The 23,609-nt window shown below is 50.1% G+C and overlaps 2 protein-coding genes across 2 annotated transcripts; both read right to left on the reverse strand.

Annotated features, from left to right (window-relative positions):
* Positions 1 to 134: 134 nt before the first annotated feature.
* On the reverse strand, positions 135 to 9,726 carry RPS19 (ribosomal protein S19). The gene is made up of 6 exons (XM_003943215.4): positions 9,620 to 9,726; positions 9,065 to 9,135; positions 8,683 to 8,783; positions 1,109 to 1,292; positions 543 to 597; positions 135 to 207 (listed from the first exon to the last, which is right to left on the reverse strand). The coding sequence occupies exons 2-6, from the start codon at positions 9,133 to 9,135 to the stop codon at positions 181 to 183; spliced, it is 438 nt and encodes a 145-aa protein (XP_003943264.1). The 5' UTR covers positions 9,620 to 9,726; the 3' UTR covers positions 135 to 180.
* Positions 9,727 to 17,149: 7,423 nt separating this feature from the next.
* On the reverse strand, positions 17,150 to 23,316 carry DMRTC2 (DMRT like family C2). The gene is made up of 9 exons (XM_003943212.4): positions 23,257 to 23,316; positions 21,495 to 21,722; positions 21,284 to 21,411; positions 20,940 to 21,016; positions 20,488 to 20,668; positions 20,223 to 20,349; positions 19,103 to 19,163; positions 18,773 to 18,947; positions 17,150 to 17,892 (listed from the first exon to the last, which is right to left on the reverse strand). Exons 2-9 carry the CDS (start codon positions 21,716 to 21,718, stop codon positions 17,780 to 17,782), a joined length of 1,086 nt encoding a protein of 361 aa, XP_003943261.1. The 5' UTR covers positions 21,719 to 21,722; positions 23,257 to 23,316; the 3' UTR covers positions 17,150 to 17,779.
* Positions 23,317 to 23,609: the final 293 nt, after the last annotated feature.

The following is a 23,609-nucleotide window of genomic DNA, read 5'->3' on the forward strand; positions in this document are numbered from 1 at the left end:
CACCTGTAATCCCAGCACTTTGGAAGGCTGAGGCAGGAAAATCACTTGAACCCGGAAAGCAGAGGTTGCAGTGGGCTGAGATGGTACCACTGCACTCCAGCCTGGGTGACAGAGCAGACTCTAAAGAGACCCAGACCAGGATTACGAATGAGGCAATTTATTAACCCAGCATGATTTGTTCTAATGCTTCTTGTTGGCAGCTGCCACCTGTGGGAAAAGATGGAAGAGTAAGGTCAGTCAGGGGGGCCTCTGCTGGGGCACTTCGTAACAGCTACCCCCTATCCACTAGAGGTGGGCGCCTGATGTGTGGTCTTAAATGAAATGCATCCATCTCATCTCATTGTTGCTGTGGGTATTTCCCCATTTCACAGACGTGGAAGGGAGAAGGGAGTGGTGGAGTCCCACTGCCATGTGAGAAAGCAACATCCAACTACCAGCAATGATGTGCCTGCCAAGCCCCTCTGCCTGAAAGAGCTTTCTCCACCCTGGGCTGTGCCCTCCAGGAGGAAATAATTCTGGCCCTGCCCCAATGCAGGCCTCACCTGTCCGGCGATTCTGTCCAGATCTCTCTGTCCCTGAGGTGTCAGTTTGCGGCCCCTGTGGGGAGGGAATGGTCATGCAGGCCCCAGTGAGCACAGGTCATGTTCTCAGCCCCTTCCCTTCTCGTTTTGAGCTAGGCTTCTCAAGAAGGCACCTGGCTGTGGGACCACCTGCCGCTAGCCAAGTCTCAGTGAGGGCCCTAGTCAGGTGCCTTCTACAGAGCTGGGGGCAGTAGTGGGAGCCTGCCTGGGAGCTGATGGGGTGTCGTTTGTGCAAGCATTAGATCAAAAGCCCCGAAAAATCAATTGGAAAAAGTTAACGAGCAGGCTAATGAAAGTGGACAGTCGCTAAATTACCTTCCTGGAGCCTGGGCTAGTCAGCCAGAGAGGTCAGGGTGAGGCCCCTTGCTGTTCACTTTTCTGCAGAATCCCCTCTTACCTGCCTCTGAGGAGAGGCTGGAGGGGCTGGGCAGACTATGCAGGACCATTTGTTGGGGAAATGAGTTGTAGGCACTGATGGCCCGGCCCTAAGGCTGCTCCATCATTCCAGCCCTGCCTACCCTGCTTACCCATCTTGGTCCTTTTCCACCATTTTCAGCCCCTCCAGGGCTTGGAGGACCCGGCGGGCCACGCTCTTGGAGCCTCGGCTGAAGTGGCTGGGCATGACGCCATTTCTCTGACGTCCCCCATAGATCTTGGTCATGGAGCCAACCCCAGCGCCACCCCGGAGGTATAGGTGCCGCGCTGTGGAAGCTGGGGATAGTGTGAGAGGGCAATTTAGGGTCTTGATCAAGGTCTCATGTAAACAATTCCGCGTGTAAACAGCCAATTCTCACCGTTTTGTAAGAAGGGAAACTGAAAACACACACTAACACCCGGAAACTGACAGCTCCCTCTCTTTGCCCCCAACCCCAGTTAGCTCTTCCTCACCAAACAGCCCTGCACCCTGGGTGGGCACTCCCAGCTCTGCAGGGCCAACTTCTCTAGTGGTTACTGTCCCAGCAGCACTGCTGTTGAATTTAACCTGAGGTATGTACAGGTGGGGCCTACCTGTGACCATCTCCATGGGCCCCAGAGAAGCAGGAGTCAAAGGATCTATTGCCACTCTCTGGGCAACCAGTCTGGAGACAGAGCTCAGGATAACAAGGGCAGAGCAGACACTGTGCAGTGGATGCCCCCATCTTGGAATCTGTACTAGCCCCTCTGTGGACACGGGGGTTCTTGTTAGACTGGCTTGGGCAAGTCACTGGTCCAACCCAGCCAGCCTCCTTGCCTGCAAGGAAAGCTCCCACCTCCCCAGAAACACTTGCACGGTTCCACTAACTGGAGCACACATCAGCCAGGCCCCATGCCAAGGGCTTTTCTGTCTCTCCCCTGCACCTCACCTTAGGATCAGGAGGTTACTGTGAGGACTCCATGAGTGTGTCAAGTGCTATTCTCTTTTACAGAGAGTGAAACTGAGATGCCAGAGGGTACTCAATGGCTCCATGTCACACAGCTCTGGAGGCACTGCCCTGTCCTGCCACTGTGATCCATGATGCAGGAAGTACCCAGAGTTCAGCCATCACATGGTTCTGCCTGGCTCTGGAGCAGTCTGATTTGTCTCTGGGACCCAGAGACCCGCAAACTGGTCAGAGTCTGCTCAAGTGACTTCTTTCCTCTAGTTCTAAAGATCAAGTGAGGGAATTCGGGGATTCTTCCATAGTTGCCAAGTGCCAGGTAGCAGTGTTTTGTGTGGGGTGGTAGGCTGCTCCTGGCCTCCTGCTCCCTGCTCAGAAATGCACACCACTTGTTCCCAGCCCCCTCCTGCCCTGAGATCAGGTCCAGATACAGCCAGCCCTCCATAGCCAACCAACAGTGGATCAAAAATATTCACAGGAAAAAAACCCACACAATTAAAAGCAGCGTGACAATTACTGTATTAGTTCGCCCCCCCCCAACCCCCCAAGACAGGGCTTCATTCTGTCACCCAGGCTGGAGGGCAGTGGTGTGATCACAGTTCACTGCAGCCTCAAACTCCTAGACTTAAGCAATTTTCTTGCCTCAGCCTCCCAAGTAGCTGGGACTGCTATGTCTGACCTGTATTAATCTAAAAGTAATCTGGAGATGACTTACTATATATGGGATCCGGCCAGGCATGGTGGTTCATGCTTGTAATCCCACCACTTTGGGAGGCTGAGGTGGGTGGGTGAATCACCTAAGGTCAGGAGTTTGAGACCAGCCTGACCAACATGGCAAAACCCCATCTCTACTAAAAATACAAAAAAATTAGCCAGGCATGGTGGCGCACACCTGTAATCCCAGCTACTTGGGAGTATGAGGCAGAAGAATCGCTTGAACCTGGGAGGTTCAGTTAGCCAAGATCATGCCACTGCACTCCAGCCTGGGCGACAGGGTGATACCGTCTTAAAAAAAAACTACTACTACATGGGACGATCTGCATAGGCTACATGCAAATATTACTCTTTTTTTTTTAAGACAGGGCCTCAGTCTGTCACCCAGGCTGGAGTGCAGTGGCATGGTAACAACTCACGGCAGTTTTGACTTTCTGAATAGCTGGGATTACAGGCGCACACTACCACACCCAGCTAATTTTTGAAGAGACCCATTTTGCCATGTTGCCCGGATGGTCTTGAAATTCTGGGCTCAAGTGATTCACCCATCTTGGCCTCCCAAAGTGCTGGAACTACAGGTGTGTGCCACTGTGCCAGCCCCAATGCTATAGCATTTTATATTAAGAGGAGCTTCTAGCCGGGCGCGGTGGCTCAAGCCTGTAATCCCAGCACTTTGGGAGGCTGAGGCGGGTGGATCACGAGGTCGAGAGATCGAGACCATCCTGGTCAACATGGTGAAACCCCGTCTCTACTAAAAATACAAAAAATTAGCTGGGCATAGTGGCGCCTGCCTGTAATCCCAGCTACTCAGGAGGCTGAGGCAGGAGAATTGCCTGAGCCCAGGAGGCGGAGGTTGCGGTGAGCCGAGATCACGCCATTGCACTCCAGCCTGGGTAACAAGAGTGAAACTCCGTCTCAAAAAAAAAAAAAAAAAAAAAAAGAGGAGCTTCTGTGGACGTAGGTATTGGGGTTCATCCTGGAACCAATCCCTGGCTGATACTGTATAACCATGGTCTGTGAGGGCTAAGAGCATAGCCCTGCTGTTGTCATCTGTGCCATCTGCTCACTTCTATCCCCACCTCACCCCACGCCCTACCCCCTACCCCACTGCTGGCTTATAAGTACCCACAACCAGGACCACTTGGTATAAGCCACCCACCCCAATTTTTCTGCCAGGAGAGTGACATCACTGGAAACCTCCAACCTTTCAGACCGGCAGCTGCTGCCGTCCCTCTGGGCTCTGTATCTGGCTATGCTCTGGCTCTGGGTGGAGACCTGCTCTCCCACTTGAACTACAGTACTCAGGACTGGGGAAAGCAGGGTAGCTTTTCCTGTTATCTTGCTTCTCTCTCTTTTTATTTTGAAGGAGTGAAGCAGTAGTTATCTTGCTTTTTAAGAGTAAGGTTCACACTCCTAAGCAGAGACACCCAGAGAGGCTGTGTACCAGAAATGGGCACTCATCCTCAGTCTTGTTGGGTTGCGACCAGCACCCAGAGCTCAGGCCAGTCTTGGTGTGGACACAGCCAAGCTCTGAGCTGTCAGATTGACAGGGGCTTGAATTCCAACACTGTTCCTCCTCAAGAGGGACACAGGACACACCTATCTATCCTTCAGGTGGTTCATGCTATGGTACCAAAGGAGACAAACAGTGACGGGCAAAGAACAAGCTCTCAATAAAGCCTATTAGGTTCTTTAACGGAGGCTTAAAATGTTTCTTATGGCTGTATAAAAACCTTTTGGCTAGAAGAACAACCTTGGTCAGATATTATAAGCTCCTCCCCTGCCATCCCAGTTCATGCTAATTATTTTTTCTGACCCACTAGAAGGGAGAGGAAGGGTTATTAACTTTGCAAATTGGAAATGCAAGAGCTGAAACATTCTATTAAAACACTGACCGTTTTCCTCATCCCCTAGAGACCCAGGTTCCAGCCCCACCTCTTGAATTGGGAGTTGCACAAATCCAGGCCACCCTAGCTGGTACTTATGAGAGCCAACTGCAAGCAAGGTGCTGTCACAAATGGTTTCTTCTGCAGTTCCTCCAGACTAGAAGCCTTTTGCTCTTCTGCTGTGTGAATTCTTGGGATGGCAACCCACTCCTCTCAGGAACCCCTTGTCCAGGAATTACCCTCTACCTGGAACTGCAAAGGAGGCCACCCCTCTTCACTCTACTGTTGAGTTCATGGTCAATGGAGAGCTGCTGTGTGTTCCTGTTAGACCGAGAGGGGGTTCCCTCTGCACTTGAGCACAGGGCAGGCCAGCCAAGCATAGATTCTCAGGAGTCATCACAGCTCAGCTAAGTTTAGACTGGTGGTTGCATCCGGACCTACTGAGTCAAAGACAGGGAAGAACTCCCCGCCAGTACACTCTGGCTGACCCTTCTCTGCCAAACTTATAAGAAGAAACCACTTTTTTGACCTTGATTAATCCCTTAACTCACTTCTGTGACGCCTCCTAGGATCTCATTCTTTCTACTATACATATATATATATTTTTTGAGATGGAATTTTGCTCTTGTTACCCAGGCTGGAGTGCAATGGCGCAATCTCTGCTCACCATAACCTCTGCCTCCTGGGTTCAGGCAATTCTCCTGTCTCAGCCTCCTGAGCAGCTGGGATTACAGGCACGCGCCACCATGCCCAGCTAATTTTTTGTATTTTTAGTAGAGACGGGGTTTCACCATGTTTACCAGGATGGTCTCGATCTCTTGACCTCGTGATCCACCCGCCTCAGCCTCCCAAAGTGCTGGGATTACAGGCTTGAGCCACCGCGCCCGGCTCTCCTATTTTTTAAAAAAATTTTTAACCTTATACAAAAATTAACTCAAGAATTCTTTCTACTATCACAGCACAAGTGGGTGCCCAGCTGTACGCAGGAGCCAAAGATGGACTGGCCTTCAACCTACAAGAAATGTTTTTGGACACCCCAATTCAGCAGCTGCTTGCAGACACCCACCAAAACACCAAACTGGACTCCCACATCGCTATCTTCAGCAGGTCTTTCAGAGAATCAAGACAGCAAGAGGCTTGTCCAGCCAAGCACAGTGGCTCACACCTGTAATCCCAGCACTTTGGGAGGCTGAGGCAGGTCACCTGAGGTCAGGAGTTGGAGACCAGGCTGACCAATGTGTTGAAATCCTGTCTCTACTAAAAATGTAAAAATTTGCCGGGCATGGTGGTGCGTGCCTATAATCCCAGCTACTCAGGAGGCTGAGGCAAGAGAATTGCTTGAACCTGGAAAATGGGAGGTTGCAGTGACCCAAGATCACGCCATGGTACTCTGGCCGCGTTGACAAGAGTGAAACTCCATTTCAAAAAAAATAGAGGCCTAGCCGGGTTCAGTAGCTCACGCCTGTCATCCCAGCACCTTGGGAGGCTGGGGTAGGCGGATCACCTGAGGCTGAGGGGGTTCAAGATCGGCCTGACCAACATGGAAAAACACCCTTTCTATTAACCATACAAAATTAGCCAGGCGTGGTAGCGCATGCCTGTAATACCAGCTACTTGAGAGGCTGAGGTATAAGAGTCACTTGAACCCGAGAGACAGAGGTTGCAGTAAGCTGAGACCACCCCCTTCATAAAGAACCATGGTGACCATCCCTTGAATGTCCAATGAGAGCAAGTCTTTGAGTTCTTCCTCTACCTTGTCCCTTACACCACTGCCTTGGGACTTCTTACTCCTACAGCTCCACTCCATTCCCAAATCACCCCCTAGGACGGCCCCATCTTCTGCCATGGACCTCCTTATTCCCAAACCCCAAGATTAAGACCTGTCCACCACACACTGGCTCCTACATGCCTCCACATTTTGGCCCTGCTCAGCAGGGCCACAGCCTCAGCACACTTTAGCTTCAAATATGAGCTTCAAATACAGGCCACTCTATGAGACTTTCAGCTGTCACTTCACCTGTCTGCGCATCAGCTTCCTCTTTGGTAAAACAGATCACTCCCATGACTAGTATAAGTGGACTGCCAAACTGGGTGGAACATATTAAAACTCTAAAACAGAGACTGGTAAACTGCCTATAATCCCAGTGCTTTGGGAGGCTGAGGTGGGAGGATTGCTTGAGCTTGGGAGTTCAACACACTGAGACGCCATCTCTACAAATAAAAAAAGTTAGCTAGGCATGGTGACTGGTGGGCACCTGTAGTCACTTAGGAGGGTGGGACGGGAGGATCACTTAAGCCCAGGAGTTCCAGGCTGCAGTGAGCTGTAATTGTGCCACTGTACTCCAACCTGGGTGACAGAGCTAGACCTTCTGCCACAACTACAACTCTGCACCTGTGTATGTAGATATGAGTGTGGCTGTACCCCAACAAAAATATACACAACAGGCCTCTAGTCTACACACAACCATCCTGTGCTACTAGGGCAGCTGGACAAGTGAGGTGGAAAAGGGACCTTTGTGGTACTTCCTGTGATGAAGGCCAACAGGCAGAGAGAAGAGGGACCTTCTGCCTGAGGTTTCCAGGAAGGGACATGGCGGGCTGAAAGGGGCCGCAGCAAGTCTACCATGACCATCAGGTGCCACTAGGTTTATTATCCAAGGGCTTAATCCCATCTCTTGTTAATCCCTCCCTATGTTGAAACAAATAAAAACACACATGAACAAAAGACATATACAGTCCTATTTTGGGGATCTGATAGCATGGCATGCGTCTTCACCCCAGATGAGAAAAGCTATTAGATTATTTTTCCTAATCCTAGATCCAAAGCTGCCCTGACCTACTGACCCTTGAGGCACTGCCAAAGCAAGATGGGGGAAGTGTGGAGGGGACATGTCTCTTCCAGACCTTGTCACTGCTGTGCACCCAGGGAAGTCAGCTTCTCTTCATTAGCCCCACATTGTCTAAAAAGAATGGTGAGTGGGTGATATGCCATCAAACCCACCCACCTTAGCAAGTTCATCTCTCAGTCCTCAGAGGCCGCAGCTGAGTTACACTGGTCCTGTGCGTCCACTCCATGGCCCGAGAGTGGGCCCCATGGCCATCTGCGGCACAAGTGTACCACAAATCTACAAAATGCTTCTTATTCCAAAGGGTCAAGCAACCTGTACCAAGGTCAACTCTTTTCAGGGTCATTCTGAAGTTTTGCTGATTTCCAAACCCCACTTCCCAACTACTTCCTATCTGGAGACAAGCTGTAGTGGGGATGGAATCCGAACTTCATGAAACATAAGGTTTAAGATTAGAGAGGCCAAGGCCCCTTGGCAAAGGTCCACTCTGAGGCTGTCGCCTGGACACAATACAGCACTGTTACTGCCCACCATGTTAGGTCTTCCTGAGGGTGAAGATTTATTGAGTACTGAAATGCCAAGACACATGAGAACTAACACTAGTTAGGGGCGGTACATACACTTATTACTGTAAGATCAAAAAAGAGACGGGGCTGGCAGAAGGTCACGGGGTGCCCATAAGGTCAGGAAGTAAAGATTTAAAGCAAGGACTAACCTGGCCACACCTCCAACCATTTGGTCAGAAACAACCTGTTAGAGACATGGAGAAGGCTAACTTGACCTGAGCAATTATAAAAGGCAGCTAACTTTTTCTTAACTACTTTGCAACAGACATGTTCTAAACACTCCGATTTAAATTCATTCAATCCTTACAATTCTCTCAGTACTGGCACAGTAATTAGCCCCATTTTTGGGACGAGAAAATGGAGGCACAGGCAGGTTAAGTAATTTGCCGGAGTTGACACAAGCAGATGTAAAAGATGGATTCAAACCCAGGGAGTATGACTCCACGTATGTAGGAAGGATTAAACCACCTATAAACAAAATATGAACATTCATCTGTGTCTGGTTTCCCCTGAAGCTCAAACCACAAGTCCTCCTCTCACATGGCTCTTAGAAATGCATAAAAACTTGGTTATCAAGTTATTGAATGTCCTATCACACATGTGGTGACACAACCCAACGTTTCTCCCCCTCTTGGGCAGGGGCCAGGAAAGAGCTCAAAGACAGGTAAGTATGGTTTGTGCCAGGGGTCACCCAGCTTCCCACTCTCCAGCCAAAGACCCAAGTTCCTCACCAGCTCGCGTGTAGAACCAGTTCTCATCGTAGGGAGCAAGCTCTTTGTGCTTGGCCAGCTTGACGGTGTCCACCCATTCAGGGACTTTCAGCTTCCCAGACCTAAGACCAAAACAATGAGAAAACCACGACTCAGTAATCTCTACAAACTACCCCACACCCCAAATACGCTCTCTCTTCAACACAACCATGGGTTACAAGGTGCCTGATGTTCCCGGAGCACAAAGAGAAGCTGGAACCGCAACCAAGCCAGGCCTAATGCCGAAAGGAGCCACAGAAGCCCCAAACAAGTCTCCCCTGCCAGCACCGGCAAACACTGGGCCCAGATGGGTAGACAAACGCGACAGCTTCCACCCGCTTTGAACCTCAGTCCCCAAACTCACTTTTTGAGAAAGGCTGCCAGAGCTCTGACGAACTCCTGCTGGTTCACGTCTTTTACAGTAACTCCAGGCATCTGCGGGAGAAGGTCACGCATGTGAACACAGGCCTGGCGGAGACGACCGCCAAGGGCCCGGACCCCACCCCACTCCTTTCGCTCCAAGGTATCCTAAACCAGGGTACCCCGTTACTTCCCAAGGCCCCTTCAACGACTGGCCCCGGCTCCTGCGGGTCCGAAGGAGCTCACTGACGCCCACGGACTCTCTGGGTCGCACAAACACAGCCCAGCTCCCGCGTGTGAAGATCCTGCGCAACCCCACTGCTCAGCCCCGGGACTCCGGACGCCCCACGCACACCCGCCGCTGCTCCCCCGGGCCCACGCTCAGATCCCAGCCGGCGCTGACCGGGCATGTTCGGGCCTGCCGCTCGCACGTGGCCGCGGCTCCAGGGGGCGGGACGGGCCCGCGCCGGGCGCCTCGGGGCCCTAAGGCACGCGCTCTGAGGCTGCAGCGTCCGGCCCTGACGCCCCACGCAAGGTCCGATTCGGAGCACCCACTTACCGTGCGGCCTCCGCGCTGCCAGCCAGGGGAAAGGGAGCGACGGGGTTTCCCGGGCGCACAAGTCGGGCTTCGGGTCTCGCGAGAGTTCTGAAAGCTCGCGAGAGCGAGGGTAAATGCGGAGGCTCCGCCTCTCTCAGGGCGAATGCGGCTTCGTCCCCGCCTAGAGGGGAAGTTATGTATTGAGGGGTGGAGAACTAAAGGGGAGGGCCGAGGGGGTCGGGCATGGAGGCTGGGTTTTCCTCCCGCTTTTCCTTCTCCCGGAGTGTAACAGAGGATAAGAGTTCCTGTCCCGAGATGGGGGAACTTGGTTTTGTTTGCGTCGTTCGTGGCTGGAAGGAACAGTGGTGGAGAAGGCTATGATGGCGAAAATAACAGGGCAGGTTGGGTGGGCAGCCGGCGCCCTCAGCGGAACAACCCCTTTTCCGGGTGGAAGTAGCTGTTGCTTGGCAGGAAGTGGGAGTAGTAAGGGCGGAACTGCTAGGGGAAGGGCGAGGAAGAAATGTGGCTACCATCTTCCGTCCTTCACCGCAAGGAGTCGCGAGAGCGGGAGACGGAAGTACCACTCTTCTCAGGGCGGAAGTTGCTTCAGCACCTCCCGGGCGAGCGAAAGGGGAGTGAGGCACTGAGGGAGGAGTTAAGGGTGGGACAAAGCGGCAGAGGCGGGACCTTCGGAGGAGTTAGTTCAGTTCTGCCCTCTAGTGTCGGAGTCTGTTGGTTCAGCTGTTAGGCTTTGCCCATTTAGATTTACCTGCCCTGCGGACCTGTGTAGCTTTAGGCAGTCCATTTGCCCTCTCAGGGCTTGTCTCACAATTGAAAAAAACAAAACAAAACAAAACTGAGATCCCCATTTGCCCATTTAAAGTGGCTGCTCTGGTTCATGGCGCGTCACATGCTCTAACAACAAATATTTTTTGAGTGCCTGCTCAATGCCAGGCCCAGGTAAATATTATTTGGACATTTATCATGTGGCTGATCCCGTAGTGTTATATGCATGATCTCATTTAATCCTTACAAGGCTCAGCAACGAAAGAACATGTGGTCCAATAAAATTATGTTAACTTGTTTCAAAAAGGAAACACTGAAATGCATGTAGCTATTTTCTTTTCTTTTTCTTTTTCTTTTTTTCTTTTCTTTTTTTTTGAGGCGGAGTTTCGCTTTTGTTACCCAGGCTGGAGTGCAATGGTGCGATCTCGGCTCCCCGCAACCTACGCCTCCTGGGTTCAGGAAGTCTCCTGCCTCAGCCTCCCGAGTAGCTGGGACTACAGGCAGGCGCCACCACGCCCAGCTAATTTTTGTATTTTTAGTAGAGACGGGGTTTCACCATGTTGACCAGGATGGTCTCGATCTCTTGACCTCGTGATCCACCCGCCTCGGCCTCCCAAAGTGCTGGGATTACAGGCCTGAGCCACCGCGCCCGGCCAGCGTGTAGCTATTTTCTTATGTTGGAACGACTTTGAGAATTTAAAACATCAGAGCAAATAATAATCTATTTTTTCCTCACACTGATACCGTGGCTACAAAATGTGTTAATTATTAATAAGCCAATACCCATATCTGTTAGAAAAATTAAAACCATGCTTCTAGGATAAGATCATATATTTAAATCAGGGTTTTACATTCATGTAGAATGTTGTTGAAACTTAGACTGTTTCTAAAACTTGAGAAAATATTTTCATTATCTCAATTATTTTTATAGAACCAACACATGTATTTGCATATGCATTTAATTCAAAGTAGGTAATATATGCATGTGTAACTGGAAATTTCCATGTACTTGGGTAATTTATGTTCACTTTTTATAATTTAATTAATTATTGTTATTATTATTATTTTTTATTTTTTATTTTATTTTTTTTGAGACGGAGTTTCACTCTTGTTACCCAGGCTGGAGTGCAATGGTGTGATCTTGGCTCACCGCAACCTCCGCCCCCTGGGTTCAGGCGATTCTCCTGCCTCAGCCTCTTGAGTAGCTGGGATTGCAGACATGCACCACCATGCCCAGCTAATTTTTTGTATTTTTAGTAGAGACGGGGTTTCACCATGTTGACCAGGATGGTCTGGATCTCTTGACCTCGTGATCCACCCGCCTCGGCCTCCCAAAGTGCTGGGATTACAGGCTTGAGCCACCGCACCCGGCCTTTATTATTATTATTTGAGACAGAGTCTCGTTCTGTTGCCCAGGCTGGAATGCAATGATGTGATCTTGGTTCACTGCAACCTCCACCTCCTGGGTTCAAGTGATTCTCCTGCCTCAGGCTTCTGAGTAGCTGGGATTACCGGTGCCTGCCACCACACCTGGCTAATTTTTTTTTTTTTTTTTTTTTTTTTTTTTTTTGAGACGGAGTTTCGCTCTTGTTACCCAGCCTGGAGTGCAATGGCGCGATCTCGGCTCACCGCAACCTCCGCCTCCTGGGTTCAGGCAATTCTCCTGCCTCAGCCTCCTGAGTAGCTGGGATTACAGGCATGCGCCACCATGCCCAGCTAATTTTTTGTATTTTTAGTAGAGACGGGGTTTCACCATGTTGACCAGGGTGGTCTCGATCTCTTGACCTTGTGATCCACCCGCCTCGGCCTCCCAAAGTGCTGGGATTACAGGCGTGAGCCACCGCGCCCGGCCACACCTGGCTAATTTTTGTATTTATAGTAGAGATGAGGTTTCACCATATTGGCCAGGCTGGTCTTGAACTCCTGAACTCAGGTGATCCACTTGCATCGACCTCCCAAAGTGCTGGGATTACAGGCATGAACCACTGTGCCTGGCCCCCACTTTTAATAATTTCTAGTGTCAGTTCTGAATCATCTACACATAATTCATTTGAGTCAATTTACTAAATTTAATTTTTTTTTTTTTGAGACGGAGTTTCGCTCTTGTTACCCAGGCTGGAGTGCAATGGCACGATCTCGGCTCACCGCAACCTCCACCTCCTGGGTTCAGGCAATTCTCCTGCCTCAGCCTCCTGAGTAGCTGGGATTACAGGCACTCACCACCATGCCCAGCTAATTTTTTGTATTTTTAGTAGAGACGGGGTTTCTCCATGTTGACCAGGATGGTCTCGATCTCTTGACCTCGTGATCCACCCGCCTCGGCCTCCCAAAGTGCTGGGATTACAGGCTTGAGTCACCGCACCCGGCCCTAAATTTAATTTTTTTTAAAGCTCTCCAGAGAAACTCTGGAGTGCCTGGCCAAAGGAAGAGACAGGGTGAATATAGGATATTGGGAAGAGTGAAGCTTAGGTAAAATTTATATAAAGCAGAGTTTTGATGGACATAAGGCAAAGCAGGTGCGCATTTATGTAATGAATGCCTGGGCTAGGAACAGACCCAGGATTCTATTTCCTGGGACATTAGAAAGTTTAGATAAATGTTTTGTGTTGTCTCTAAAACCCACTTCTCTGAAGCTCTCACCTGAGTTGGAGATTATGACTGCTTCTCTGTGTCAAAGTGACTTTGACTTTCCAGGTAAGAATGAGATGTCCATTCTCACTATATTATTGATTTTAAAGAGCAAAATTCTGACAGTCTGTGATTTTAGAGAACACAGTTTCTCAGCATTGTATGCCTGGTGTTAACTTTTGTACATGTTAGTTTTTACAGGTTCATAATTGAAAACTCTGTGAGGTGGTTATAGACCAGTCAACTGAGGCTTAGAGTCAAGTCATTTGTCCAAGGTCACATAAGGCTAAAGCCTGAGCTGGGATTTGAAGCCACAACTGAAGATGCTCAAGCTCTTTCAATAACCTCTTTAAACACAGTTTTAAAAATGGTTTGGGGCTGCAGTACCTACAAACAGTGGGATATTATTCAATGAGCTATCAAGCCATGAAAAGATGGTGGATTTGGGAGGCCAAGGCGGGTGGATTACTTGAGGTCAGGAGTTAGAGACCAGCCTGACCAACATGGAGAAACCCTGTCTCTCCTCAAAATACAAAAATCAGCCGAGTGTGGTGGCACACGCCTGTGGCTCCCCTCAACCACAGGGGAAGACTGCTGCTCTTGAACAGGCAACAACTTAGGAGCATGAGCAATTCTTAAATCTGCTCTTTTCCTTAAGACATACATCTGCAGAAGCTCTGGCCCTCTCTCTCAGGCACTAATGAGGCACCCTAATGATTTGAAAGACAAAGTTGGCCTGGCCAGTGGAGTGAAAAGCCTTGCTAGGCCAGGCACTGAAGGAGAGGTGGGCTGCAGAGAAATGAGAAGGGCCTGTGAAGAGGGGCCTGCTCTCCACTCCTTCCCCTAATCTCCATCACTCCCTCTTTTCCTCCCCTTTTCATACCGTCCTTTAATCCCAAATTATGCTTTCTCTTTTACCCTTCTCAGCTGTGTGACCTTGGTGTACAGGGGACCCTTGGTCAGCGCCGAGTAGCAGAGTCTCAGCCAGGGTGCACGCTGCAGTGCTTCCTTTCTCTGTGATTTTGTGCCCTTGGTCATCTGTCTCTAGGAAAGCATGGCACACCAAGTCTTCGGCAGGTCTATTAAGGAGCAATCATATATCTAAGTAATAGCTAAGGGGAGGAAAGAAGGGTATGGAGCCGACTTTAGTCTCTTGATGTCTCACAGTACCTGCTGAGAAGTGCTGCAGGTTTTACTACTCTGTAATCTGTTAGGGAGGAGAAGAAACCCACCTTCTGAAAATTCCAAACAAGAAAGAACAAGTTGTAATTGAATGTCATCACCATCAATCATCTTGAGTAAAACAAGGGGTGTAGGTAACATCAGGAAAAGGAATCAGTAATTTTTATGGGCCCATGCCTGTAATTCCAGCTACTTGGGAGACTAAGATCAAGCACATCCTTTGAGCCCTTCTAAAGGTGGGAATGGGAAGAGGGGTCTCCAGTGTTCACATCTTTGGAAGAGCTCAGCAAGTTTTCATATGTATGGAATGGTTCAAGGACAAGGACTTGACACCAGAGGACTAAGAAACAAATGCAAGTAAGATCTTATTGTTAATGGTATCATAAGTACAAAAATAAAAGACTTTCGCTGGGCATGATGGCTCACACCTGTAATTGCAGCACTTTGGGAGGCCGAGGCAGGCAAATCACCTGAGGTCGGAAGTTCAAGACCAGCCTGATCAACATGGAGAAATCTCATCTCTACTAACAATACAAAATTAGCTGGGCATGGTGGCACATGCCTGTAATTCCAGCTCCGCAAGAGACTGAGACAGGAGAATCGCTTGAACCCATGATCTTGGTGAGCCAAGATCATGCCATTGCACTCCAGCCTGAGCAACAAGAGCAAAACTCTATCTCAAAAAAAAAAATAAATAAATAAAATAAAATAAAAAGGCTGGGCGCAGTGGCTAATGCCTGTAATCCCAGCACTTTGGGAGGCTGAGGCGGGCAGATCACCTGAGGTCAGGGGTTTGAGACCAGCCTGACCAACATGGAGAAACCCTGTCTCTACTAAAAATACAAAATTAGCTGGGCTTGGTGGTGCATGCCTGTAATCCCAGCTACTTGGGAGGCTGAGGCAGAAGAATGGCTTAAACCCAGAAGGCGGAGGTTGCAGTGAACTGAGATCATGCCATTGCACTCCAGTACGGGCAACAAGAGTGAAACTGTCTAAAAAAAAAAAATTCTCTGATGTTCCTGGTAAAGCAGAAAAGAAAAAAAAAAAAACTTTTTTGAAAAGTTCTTGACTTGTATCTGTCTTTTGAAGTCCTGATTAGGGAAAGGATTGGTACATCTTTCACTCTCTGCTTTTATTTTTTTTATAGAGACAGGGTCTCACCATGTTGCTTAGGCTGATCTCAAATTCCTGGGCTCAAATGATCTTCCTGCCTTGGCCTCCCAAAGTGCTGGAATTACAGGCGTGAGCCACCACACCCGGTACAATGTTTTATAAACATTATTAACTAATTTGGAACCTGGCAAAGAGAAGGAACCCTTCTCTGACCTTTGTCTAGAAATTTTCCCTGAAACTCTTGAGCAGTCATGTTGCCTCCTGAAGCTTGTTTCTTCACTTGTAAAATGAGAACCATCATGTATAGCTTACAGGGTTGCTGTGAGGATATGGGAGTCAAATCAGTGGGCACTCAGTAAATGGTAATGAGTGTTTCTTTTTTTTTTTTTGAGACAAAGTTTCGCTCTTGTTACCCAGGCTGGAGTGCAATGGCGTGATCTCGGCTCACTGCAACCTCCGCCTCCTGGGTTCAAGCAATTCTCCTGCCTCAGCCTCCTGAGTAGCTGGGATTACAGGCACGCACCACCATGCCCAGCTAATTTTTTTGGTATTTTTAGTAGAGACGGGGTTTCACCATGTTGACCAGGATGGTCTCGATCTCTCGACCTCGTGATCCACCCGCCTCGGCCTCCCGAAGTGCTGGGATTACAGGCTTGAGCCACCGCGCCCGGCCTATGAGTGTTTCTTAGCCTTTTATGGATCCTTCGAAACTTAGGCCGAGTGCGGGGTGGCTAACACCTGTAATCCCAGCACTTTGGGAGGCCAAGGTGGGTGGATCACTTGAGGTCAGGAGTTCAAGACTAGCCTGGTCAACATGGTGAAACCCTGTCTCTACTAAAAATACACAAATTAGCTGGGTGTGGTGGCACGCACCTGTAATTCCAGCTTCTAGGAGGCTGAGGTGAGAGAATCACTTGAGCCCAGGGGGCAGAGGTTGCAGTGAGCTGAGATCATGCCATTGCACTTTAGCCTGGGTGATAGAGCGAAACTCTGTCTCAAACCCCAAAAACAAACAAACAAAAAACTTAGACACACGAACCTCCCTAGTTGAGGAAACACCTCTTAGTGGTGAAGACTAACTTGATTCTTCCTATTCTGGTTAGCCTCAATTTCCCCATGTGGAAAATGTCATGTTAGATTAGTATCAAATTGGTATTCAATTGGCCAAAGCTAGCCTGAAGATATGTTTTATTTGGCACATATAGAATGTAAAGAAGAAAACGGAGCGAACATTTGAAAATTAAGATGTTTGGGCTGGACGACATGCTCACCCCTGTAATCCCAGCATTTTGGGAGGCTGAGGCAGGCAGATCACAAAGTCAAGAGATCGAGACCATCCTGGCCAACATGGTGAAACCACGTTTCTACTAAAAATATAAAAATTAGCTGGGCATGGTGGCATGTGCCTGTGATCCCAGCTACTTGGGAGGCTGAGGCAGGAGAATCGCTTGAACCTGGGAGGTGGAGGTTGCAGTGAGCCGAGACTGCACCACTGCATTCCAGCCTGGGACAGAGCAAGACTTTGTCTCAAAAAAAAAAAAAAAAAAAAAAGGAAAAGAAAAAGAAAATTAAGAAGTTTTGCATGGAAATCTAGTTTTCCAGATTTTCTTGAAAAAATTAGAAGATGCATCAACACTGAGTCCACGTTCCTGCCTGGCAGTAATCTGCTAGGGCCACAAGGAGGTTGCTCCTTAGGCACGTTTGCCAGGGTCCACCTGGCCTTCTTTGCTCATTTATTTGATCTGCTCAGTCCTGTATGCATTTCCATTTGTAGCCCCTCTAGACAGCAGGAAACCGTCTATGCCTGGCACAGAGTGGGCAATTAATCAGTGAATCCCCTTGTATTTCCCCATATAATATTTTTATTTGGCCAAAGGAAAAAAAAAATCCAAGTTTGTGTTTATCTATGGTAGGTACTAGAAAACTGATTTTCACTTTGAGAAGTGAACTGAACAAGTCCTTTCTGTCAGTCAGGATAGACTGGGTTAGGCTGTGGTAACAAACAATCCCCAAATCTCCGTGGCTTACAACAACAAAGGTTTATTTCTTGTTTACTCACACAAACCTAGACACAAAATGAAAGCACTCTCCTGTTTTCACAGGCATGGAGACAGACATGAGTGCATAGGTATGTATGGAATCATGGGATCCCAGGATATAAACTCATGCAAACACATTTATAGATATTGGTCAGCTTAAAGAGCACAATTATCCCTTTATTGGGGATTTCAATAGGTCCCAAGACCCAAGAAGGGTACAAGAATATCAAGAATATCCACCTTTAGCCAAGGAAATGCCCACAATACAAAAGGAACTGAAAGCTAATGAAGCTCCTGAAAGCTTAAGATAAAAAGGCCCGAAGCTTGTACTACATTAAATTCCATGCATAAATCCCGAAGTAAAAGACTAAATACACAGTGCCAGCAGGCTGTCACCTCCCTGCTACAGCAAGGCAGCCTCCATCTCTGGTTTCTAGCTCAGGAGGGAGATGGACCCCAGACGGCCAATATGTAGAGCAACAGAAGGGGCTGGGCTGGGTCGAAGAGCAGGGCCAACAGGCTGGAATCCTCTTCCTCCAGCAGGAGCTATAGGCAGGAAGGAAGGGGCAGGATCAGACCACATCCTTTTTTCCTCCTAGCAATCCCCTCTTTTTACCGCATCCAATTCAGGCCTCATCTTTGTTCTCCTGGATTGTTTCACAGACCTCCTTGCTGATTTTCCTACCTCCAGTCTTGCCTCCTCCAAACCCTCCATCAAAGCCATCTACTTGTCCTTCTAAAGCTCATGGTCTCTGAATTTGTCCTTGCTTAGTTCAGAAACGTTCCCTGGCTCCCCTTCATGTACAGTTGCTTGTCTAGACACCTAAGCCTGGCAGGGTCTCCAGCATCAGAAGCCTCTCTAGCCTCCTTTCCCTCTGCTCTAGCACTTCCTCCAGGCCAGTTTGTCCAATCCACTATTTGGAGAGGAGACTTCGCAGCTTTCCCTGTCTGTCCCCATAGGTTGTTCTCACTCTTCAATCCTCCAGTCTTTTCCAGGTTTGTCACTAAGTCTTGTGAAGGCATCCAAGTTCCCCAACTAGAACAGAAACTCCTTGAAGGCACTTATCAGACCTCCTCCTGGGCCAGACCCCACTCCAGACTTCAGCAGGCAGCCTGGGTCCAGAGACACAGTGTCGGGTTCTCTGTCACTGTCTCACTATATGCCTTTGGGCAAGTCTCTGCCTTTCTCAGGGCCCCACTTTCCTTGACATCAAGAAATTTGCTGTCGAGTACAAAACTGATAAAATGGATTCACTGAACAACTCGCAGCTGCAATCCCACGGGCCAGTCTGAGGAGCTTGGGGGCCTGGGCCTGAGGACGTTCAACCTGCCGACCCCCTCATCTCCTTGGTTGTCCCTGTGTACTTCAGTGACCTCCATTTCCCAACCATCCCTATCCCATCCTCTCTTTCATGGAACACATTACCTGGTGGGACACAGGGGTGAAGCAGGGAGATCCAGGCAGGGTTCGGGGGCACAAAAGGGGTCACACGAGGAGCATGGGATGAATCTTTCAGCCCCACAAGGGCTTCAGCTGCCTCTTGCTGCAGCTGCCGCTCTGAGGAGGCAGATATCCGAGCCAGGCGAGAGGCTCCAGAGGCCTGCAAGGGAAAGGAAGAGAAGCAGACTGGGAACCCCCACTTCTGCCCACCCTCTAAGTGTTCCTCAGCCCCTGGTTCCTTCACAGTCTCCTGCTTTTCCCTTCCCCAGGCTCAACCTCCTCCCAGCGTCCTAGATCCCACTTCTTTCCCAGGACCTGTGGCTGTAGCAGAAGAGGGTCTGGGGTGCCACAGGGCTGGAGTATCAGAGTTGAGTGTCTAGAAACAAGGAGAGAAGATGCCAGGGTGGTTAAACACATGAACAGACATGTACACATTGAAAGAGGGGCAGGATTTTGCCATATTTTGATGTGGGAATCTGAGAGCCTGCTGGCCCATTAAGCTGTGCAGCTAAGTCCCCATCCCCTGTGTTGACTTATTTTATTTTCAGTAAAGTAAAAATCCCTGCCAACTCTTTCCTCCCAGGGCTACTGTGAGGATTATAGGAAATCACCTGTGTTTTTTGTTTTTGTTTTTGTTTTTTTTTTGACACAGGGTCTTGCTCTGTCACCCAGGCTGGAGTGCAGTGGCGGTGTGATCATAGCTCATCATAAGCTCGAACTCCTCAGCCTATGCCATCTTCCCACCTCAGCCTCCTAGGTAGCCAGGAAAACAGGTGTGCACCACCATTCTGGGCTAAGTTTTAACTTTTCTGTAGAGACAGGGTCTCACTCTGTTGCTCAAGTGGTCTCAAACTCTTGGCCTCAAGTGATCCTCCCACCTCAGCCTCCCAAAGCATTGGGATTACAGGTGACACTGGGCCCTGCCTGATGTCAGTTTTTAAAAAACACCTAGCTGGGATTACTGTCCCTGCCCTACCAGAGTCTGGGTCTCCCTTTCCAGTTCCCCAATTCCCATAGAACTTGAAGGAGAGCTTGGCTCAGCTTTGGGGAGCTTTCCCTAATGGCCTCTGGCCCCTTTCCGGGGTCTCTGAGGCTCTCACCATCACTGACCCCCATATCAGATTACCCCATTAAATCTGTTTAAGCAGATAAAATTGCTACTGTTAAAGAGTCTGTGCTACGTCTAGTCCATACGTTATTGATAATTCCTACAACAACCAGGGAGGTAAGTAATATAATAGTGTCTCCAATTTACTGATAGAAAAACAGGCTCAGAGAGGTAAAGCTAATTTCCCAAAGCATCACAGCTAGGAAATGGCAGTACTAGGAGAGCTCTGCCTTGCCTATTAGTCTGAGACCTTTTCTTCTTCATTATCCACTGTGGTGTCCAGCACAGGCTTAGGCTCATGATACACATCCTTCTCTCCCTACTCACGTGAGGGGCTGGCTAGGGGGCCCTTGGGGCTCTCCAGAAAGAGGAGCTGTCAGTACTGGGTGAGATCCTGGGCAGGTGGTGAAGGGCCCATGAGTGGGCAGCGGGAGGGAGGTGCCAGGGTCAAAGCCTAATGAGAATAAGAGAATGCAGAGTGTATAGGGGTCAAGGTCAGTCTCTTTCCTCCCTCTCCCCACCTGTGCCCTCTTCCTCCTCTCCCAATATGTGGCAGATTGACACGAATGTATCTGTTGAATTATCATCGTACCAGGAAAGACAGGCAGAGAGACAGCCGGATCTTGGTACAGCAAGCGGCATACCACTGGTGATGGCATGGAGAGGCCTGGAGGCAGCCAGTGTCCAGGGACCCAGGGGCCAGGAGGCACTGGAGTCCAGGAAAAGGGCAAGGCTTCCAAGGGACGGCTGAGTAGCAGAGGCCCACAGGAGTTCTCCTGCAGGGGCAGAGGGCACAGGACTGGAGTTGGGTACAAGGCTGGAGAAGGAGTGAGCTTATTCTGGCATGTGGGCAGAACCCCAAAACTTTAGAGCTGGGAGGGCCTTAAAGTCCCATCCCTCATTTTGCCTAGAGAAGAGCAGTAATTTGACCAGATTATATAGCAAGCCAGGGCTGGGACTAGAACCCAGGTGAGGGCACAGAAGAAAGGGTCTGGGTAGGAACTAGGGTGGGGGGCACTTTCTCAGGCCCCAGCCTCTCCTTACCTTCCCAGGGGGTGTCAGTGCCAGCGGGACTGCCCCACGGGGTATCTGAGGCTGGGGTGCTATGTTCTCTTTTCCAGCTGTGAAGGACCAGGGATAGCTCTAGTCAGCCCTTTCTCCTGACCCTTATCCTACCCCAACCCCAGACAGTTCTCATCTCCCCCTCCAGCTCACTTTTGACCCACAGAATTTGCTGCATTCTCCCAACACTGAGACATCCGAGGCAGAGGGAGTAGAAACCCTTAGTCAAGGTCGCACACCAATTCAGCGGCAGGGCTTGGCCTCTTTTTCCCACATCTGCTTGCTATACTAAAACCCCTGCCCCATCGCTGGTCAAAGACACTCACAGGGGACCTTTCTGATGCGGCTGGGAGTTTTGGAAGAGGCTTCCCGTCTCCTTATCAGGCGCTTCTTCAGCTGGGCCTCCTGCTGCCTACGCAAGGCCACTTGGGCAGCCATGACCCTGCGGCGCTCCCTAAAAGTGGGGAGTTGTGAGTCAAAGGTCAGCGATTCTTTGGATGAGGCCCAACCTCCTCCCCTCCCAGACCTCATACTCACAGGATGAGGACACATTTGTGACACTCGCAAGCCTGGAAGAGGCAGAGGCGCTTGTGGCCCTTGAGGTGGGCGGTGACGCCGTGGTTGCGGCAGCGGGCGCAGGTTGGAGAGCGACTGATGGCTTTCCTGGGGATCAGCTCTGTGCCCTGGGGGTCTCTGGTTTCATCCTGAAGGGCAGAGTCTGAGGGGCAATGGTGGCCAGCAGGCATGTCACTGGGTTCCATGGATCTAGGGGCAGGAGTGGAGGGTCAGCATGACCAGGTGGGCCTGCCCCTAACAACCATCCTGCCCTGAGGACCACATCTGCAGGATTCCATCTTGCCCCTCTTTAGACTTCCCTTCCCCAATCCTGCCTTCTTCCCTGGCTTCCTTCCCTCTTTACCCCATGAGCTTTCTCAGGTATCTTCCTTCCTAAGAAACTCCTCTCCTTTTACTCTTCTGTGTTCTTTCTTTCTTTTTTTTGGAGTTGGAGTCTTGCTCTGTCTCCCAGGCTGGAGTGCAGTGGCGTGATCTTGGCCCTTCACAAGCACCCTGTTCCATCCCAACAGTGTTTCCTGGCATCCTGTTCAACAATGCTCACCCCACCCTCATGCATTTATCCAATGCCTACTGATACTTTTATCCCCCTTTCAATTCTTAGTCTCATCTATGCCCTGCAAGGCAACTGTCTCCTTCCATTCCTTCAGTATTATTTTGTTCTTGTACCCCTTGAAATCAGAATCCTCTCTTGTACCCCCAATAATTACATTATTCTCATGGATTCCCTGCTCTACTTTCTTTTTGTTGACAGAGTCTCGCTCTGTCGCCCAGGCTGGAGTGCAGTGGCATGATCATGACTCATTGCAGCCTCCACCTCCTGAGCTCAAGCAATCTTCCCACAGCAGCCTTCCGAGTAACTGGGACCACAGGCTGCAGCCACTGCGCTCAGCTTCCCTGTCCCACTTTTTTTCTTTTTCTTTTGTCCCTTCCTCCCTCCCTCCCTTCCTTCTTCTTTCCTTCCTGCCCTTTCTTTCCTTTTTTGGCATGGAGTCTTGCTCTTCAGCCCAGGCGGGAGTGCAGTGGCGTGATCCTGGCTCACTGCAACCTCCGCCTCCTGGGTTCAAGTGATTCTCCTGCCTCAGCCTTTCGGGTAGCTGGGATTACAGGTGCCTGCCACCAAGCCCAGCTAATTTTTGTATTTTTAGTAGAAGACAGGGTTTCACCATGTTGGCCAGCCAGGCTGGTCTCAAACTCCTGACCTCAAGGGACCTGCCCGCCTCGGCCTCCCAAAGCGCTGGGATCACAAGTGTGAGCCACTGTGCCCGCCACCTGCCCTGCTTTCAAGTTATTTTCCTTCACTCCTTCATTCATTCCACAGTGGTTACTGAGCCCCTGCCATGTGCTAAGCCCTGATCTGGGCAAAAAAAAAAAAAAAAAAAAAAAGCCCTCTCCTCGGGGCACTAATGTCTCTCTTGCACCCACATGTTGTTCAGGATTTTGTGTAAACCCGAGCAGTCGCTGTGCCCAGTGCTTCCTGCTCCTGTGCCCACTCCCCACGATTAATTTCATGCATTCTCTCCTCCCTCCTTCCTTCCTGCGCCCCAGGGAGCGAGTGGGGCATGGGGAACACGCCAAGGGGCCCGCGAGGCAGGGAAGGGGATGGGGGCGCGAGGGAGGCGAGGGGCGCGAGGGGGAGGTGAGGGGATGCTCTGGGGTAGGGAGTTTAGGGAAGGAGGACGGACAGGGAGGAGGGGCCGTGTTCGCGCAGCCAGTTCACGGTTACCACCGCCTCCAGTGAAGTCAGATTCAGTCAGGAAGACGCCTAAGGACACCGCGGAAAAGTGGCCCGAGGAACGGCCAAGCTCGCGCTGCTTTTCCCGCGCTGTGTCACGAGGACCAATGAGCTTCAAGCACCGTCTCTCTCGGCCGAGGCGGGCGACCAATGGGGTTTGAGGCCCTGCACTGATGTCCTGCCCCCTTCCTTTCTGCTAGCGTCTAGGTGCGCGAGACTATCAGTCCAGCCAACCGCGCTTCGAGATGAGTCTCGTGCCACCCCTGCCCCTCCCTCCGCGCGTCCTGCCTGCCCAGACTGCCTTTCCCCTTTGGACGCGAGTGGCCAATGGGGCGTCGAGTACT

Source organism: Saimiri boliviensis, chromosome 14, assembly GCF_048565385.1.
Source record: "Saimiri boliviensis isolate mSaiBol1 chromosome 14, mSaiBol1.pri, whole genome shotgun sequence".
Lineage (NCBI taxonomy): Eukaryota > Metazoa > Chordata > Mammalia > Primates > Cebidae > Saimiri > Saimiri boliviensis.

Excerpts from the sequence above, each read along its gene's own strand:
- RPS19 (XM_003943215.4), bottom strand. The coding sequence starts at position 9,135 with ATGCCTGGAGTTACTGTAAAAGACGTGAACCAGCAGGAGTTCGTCAGA. Across the intron at positions 598-1,108 it reads GTGGAAAAGGACCAAGATGG|GGGCCGCAAACTGACACCTC; the intron begins GTAAGCAGGGTA and ends CCCTCCCCACAG. Across the intron at positions 208-542 it reads TGGACAGAATCGCCGGACAG|GTGGCAGCTGCCAACAAGAA; the intron begins GTGAGGCCTGCA and ends CTTTTCCCACAG.
- DMRTC2 (XM_003943212.4), bottom strand. The coding sequence starts at position 21,718 with ATGGAACCCAGTGACATGCCTGCTGGCCACCATTGCCCCTCAGACTCT. Across the intron at positions 20,350-20,487 it reads CTCTCTGCCTGTCTTTCCTG|GCTTTGACCCTGGCACCTCC; the intron begins GTACGATGATAA and ends TATTCTCATTAG. Across the intron at positions 17,893-18,772 it reads TCACCCCTGTGTCCCACCAG|CTCCTGCTGGAGGAAGAGGA; the intron begins GTAATGTGTTCC and ends TCCTGCCTATAG.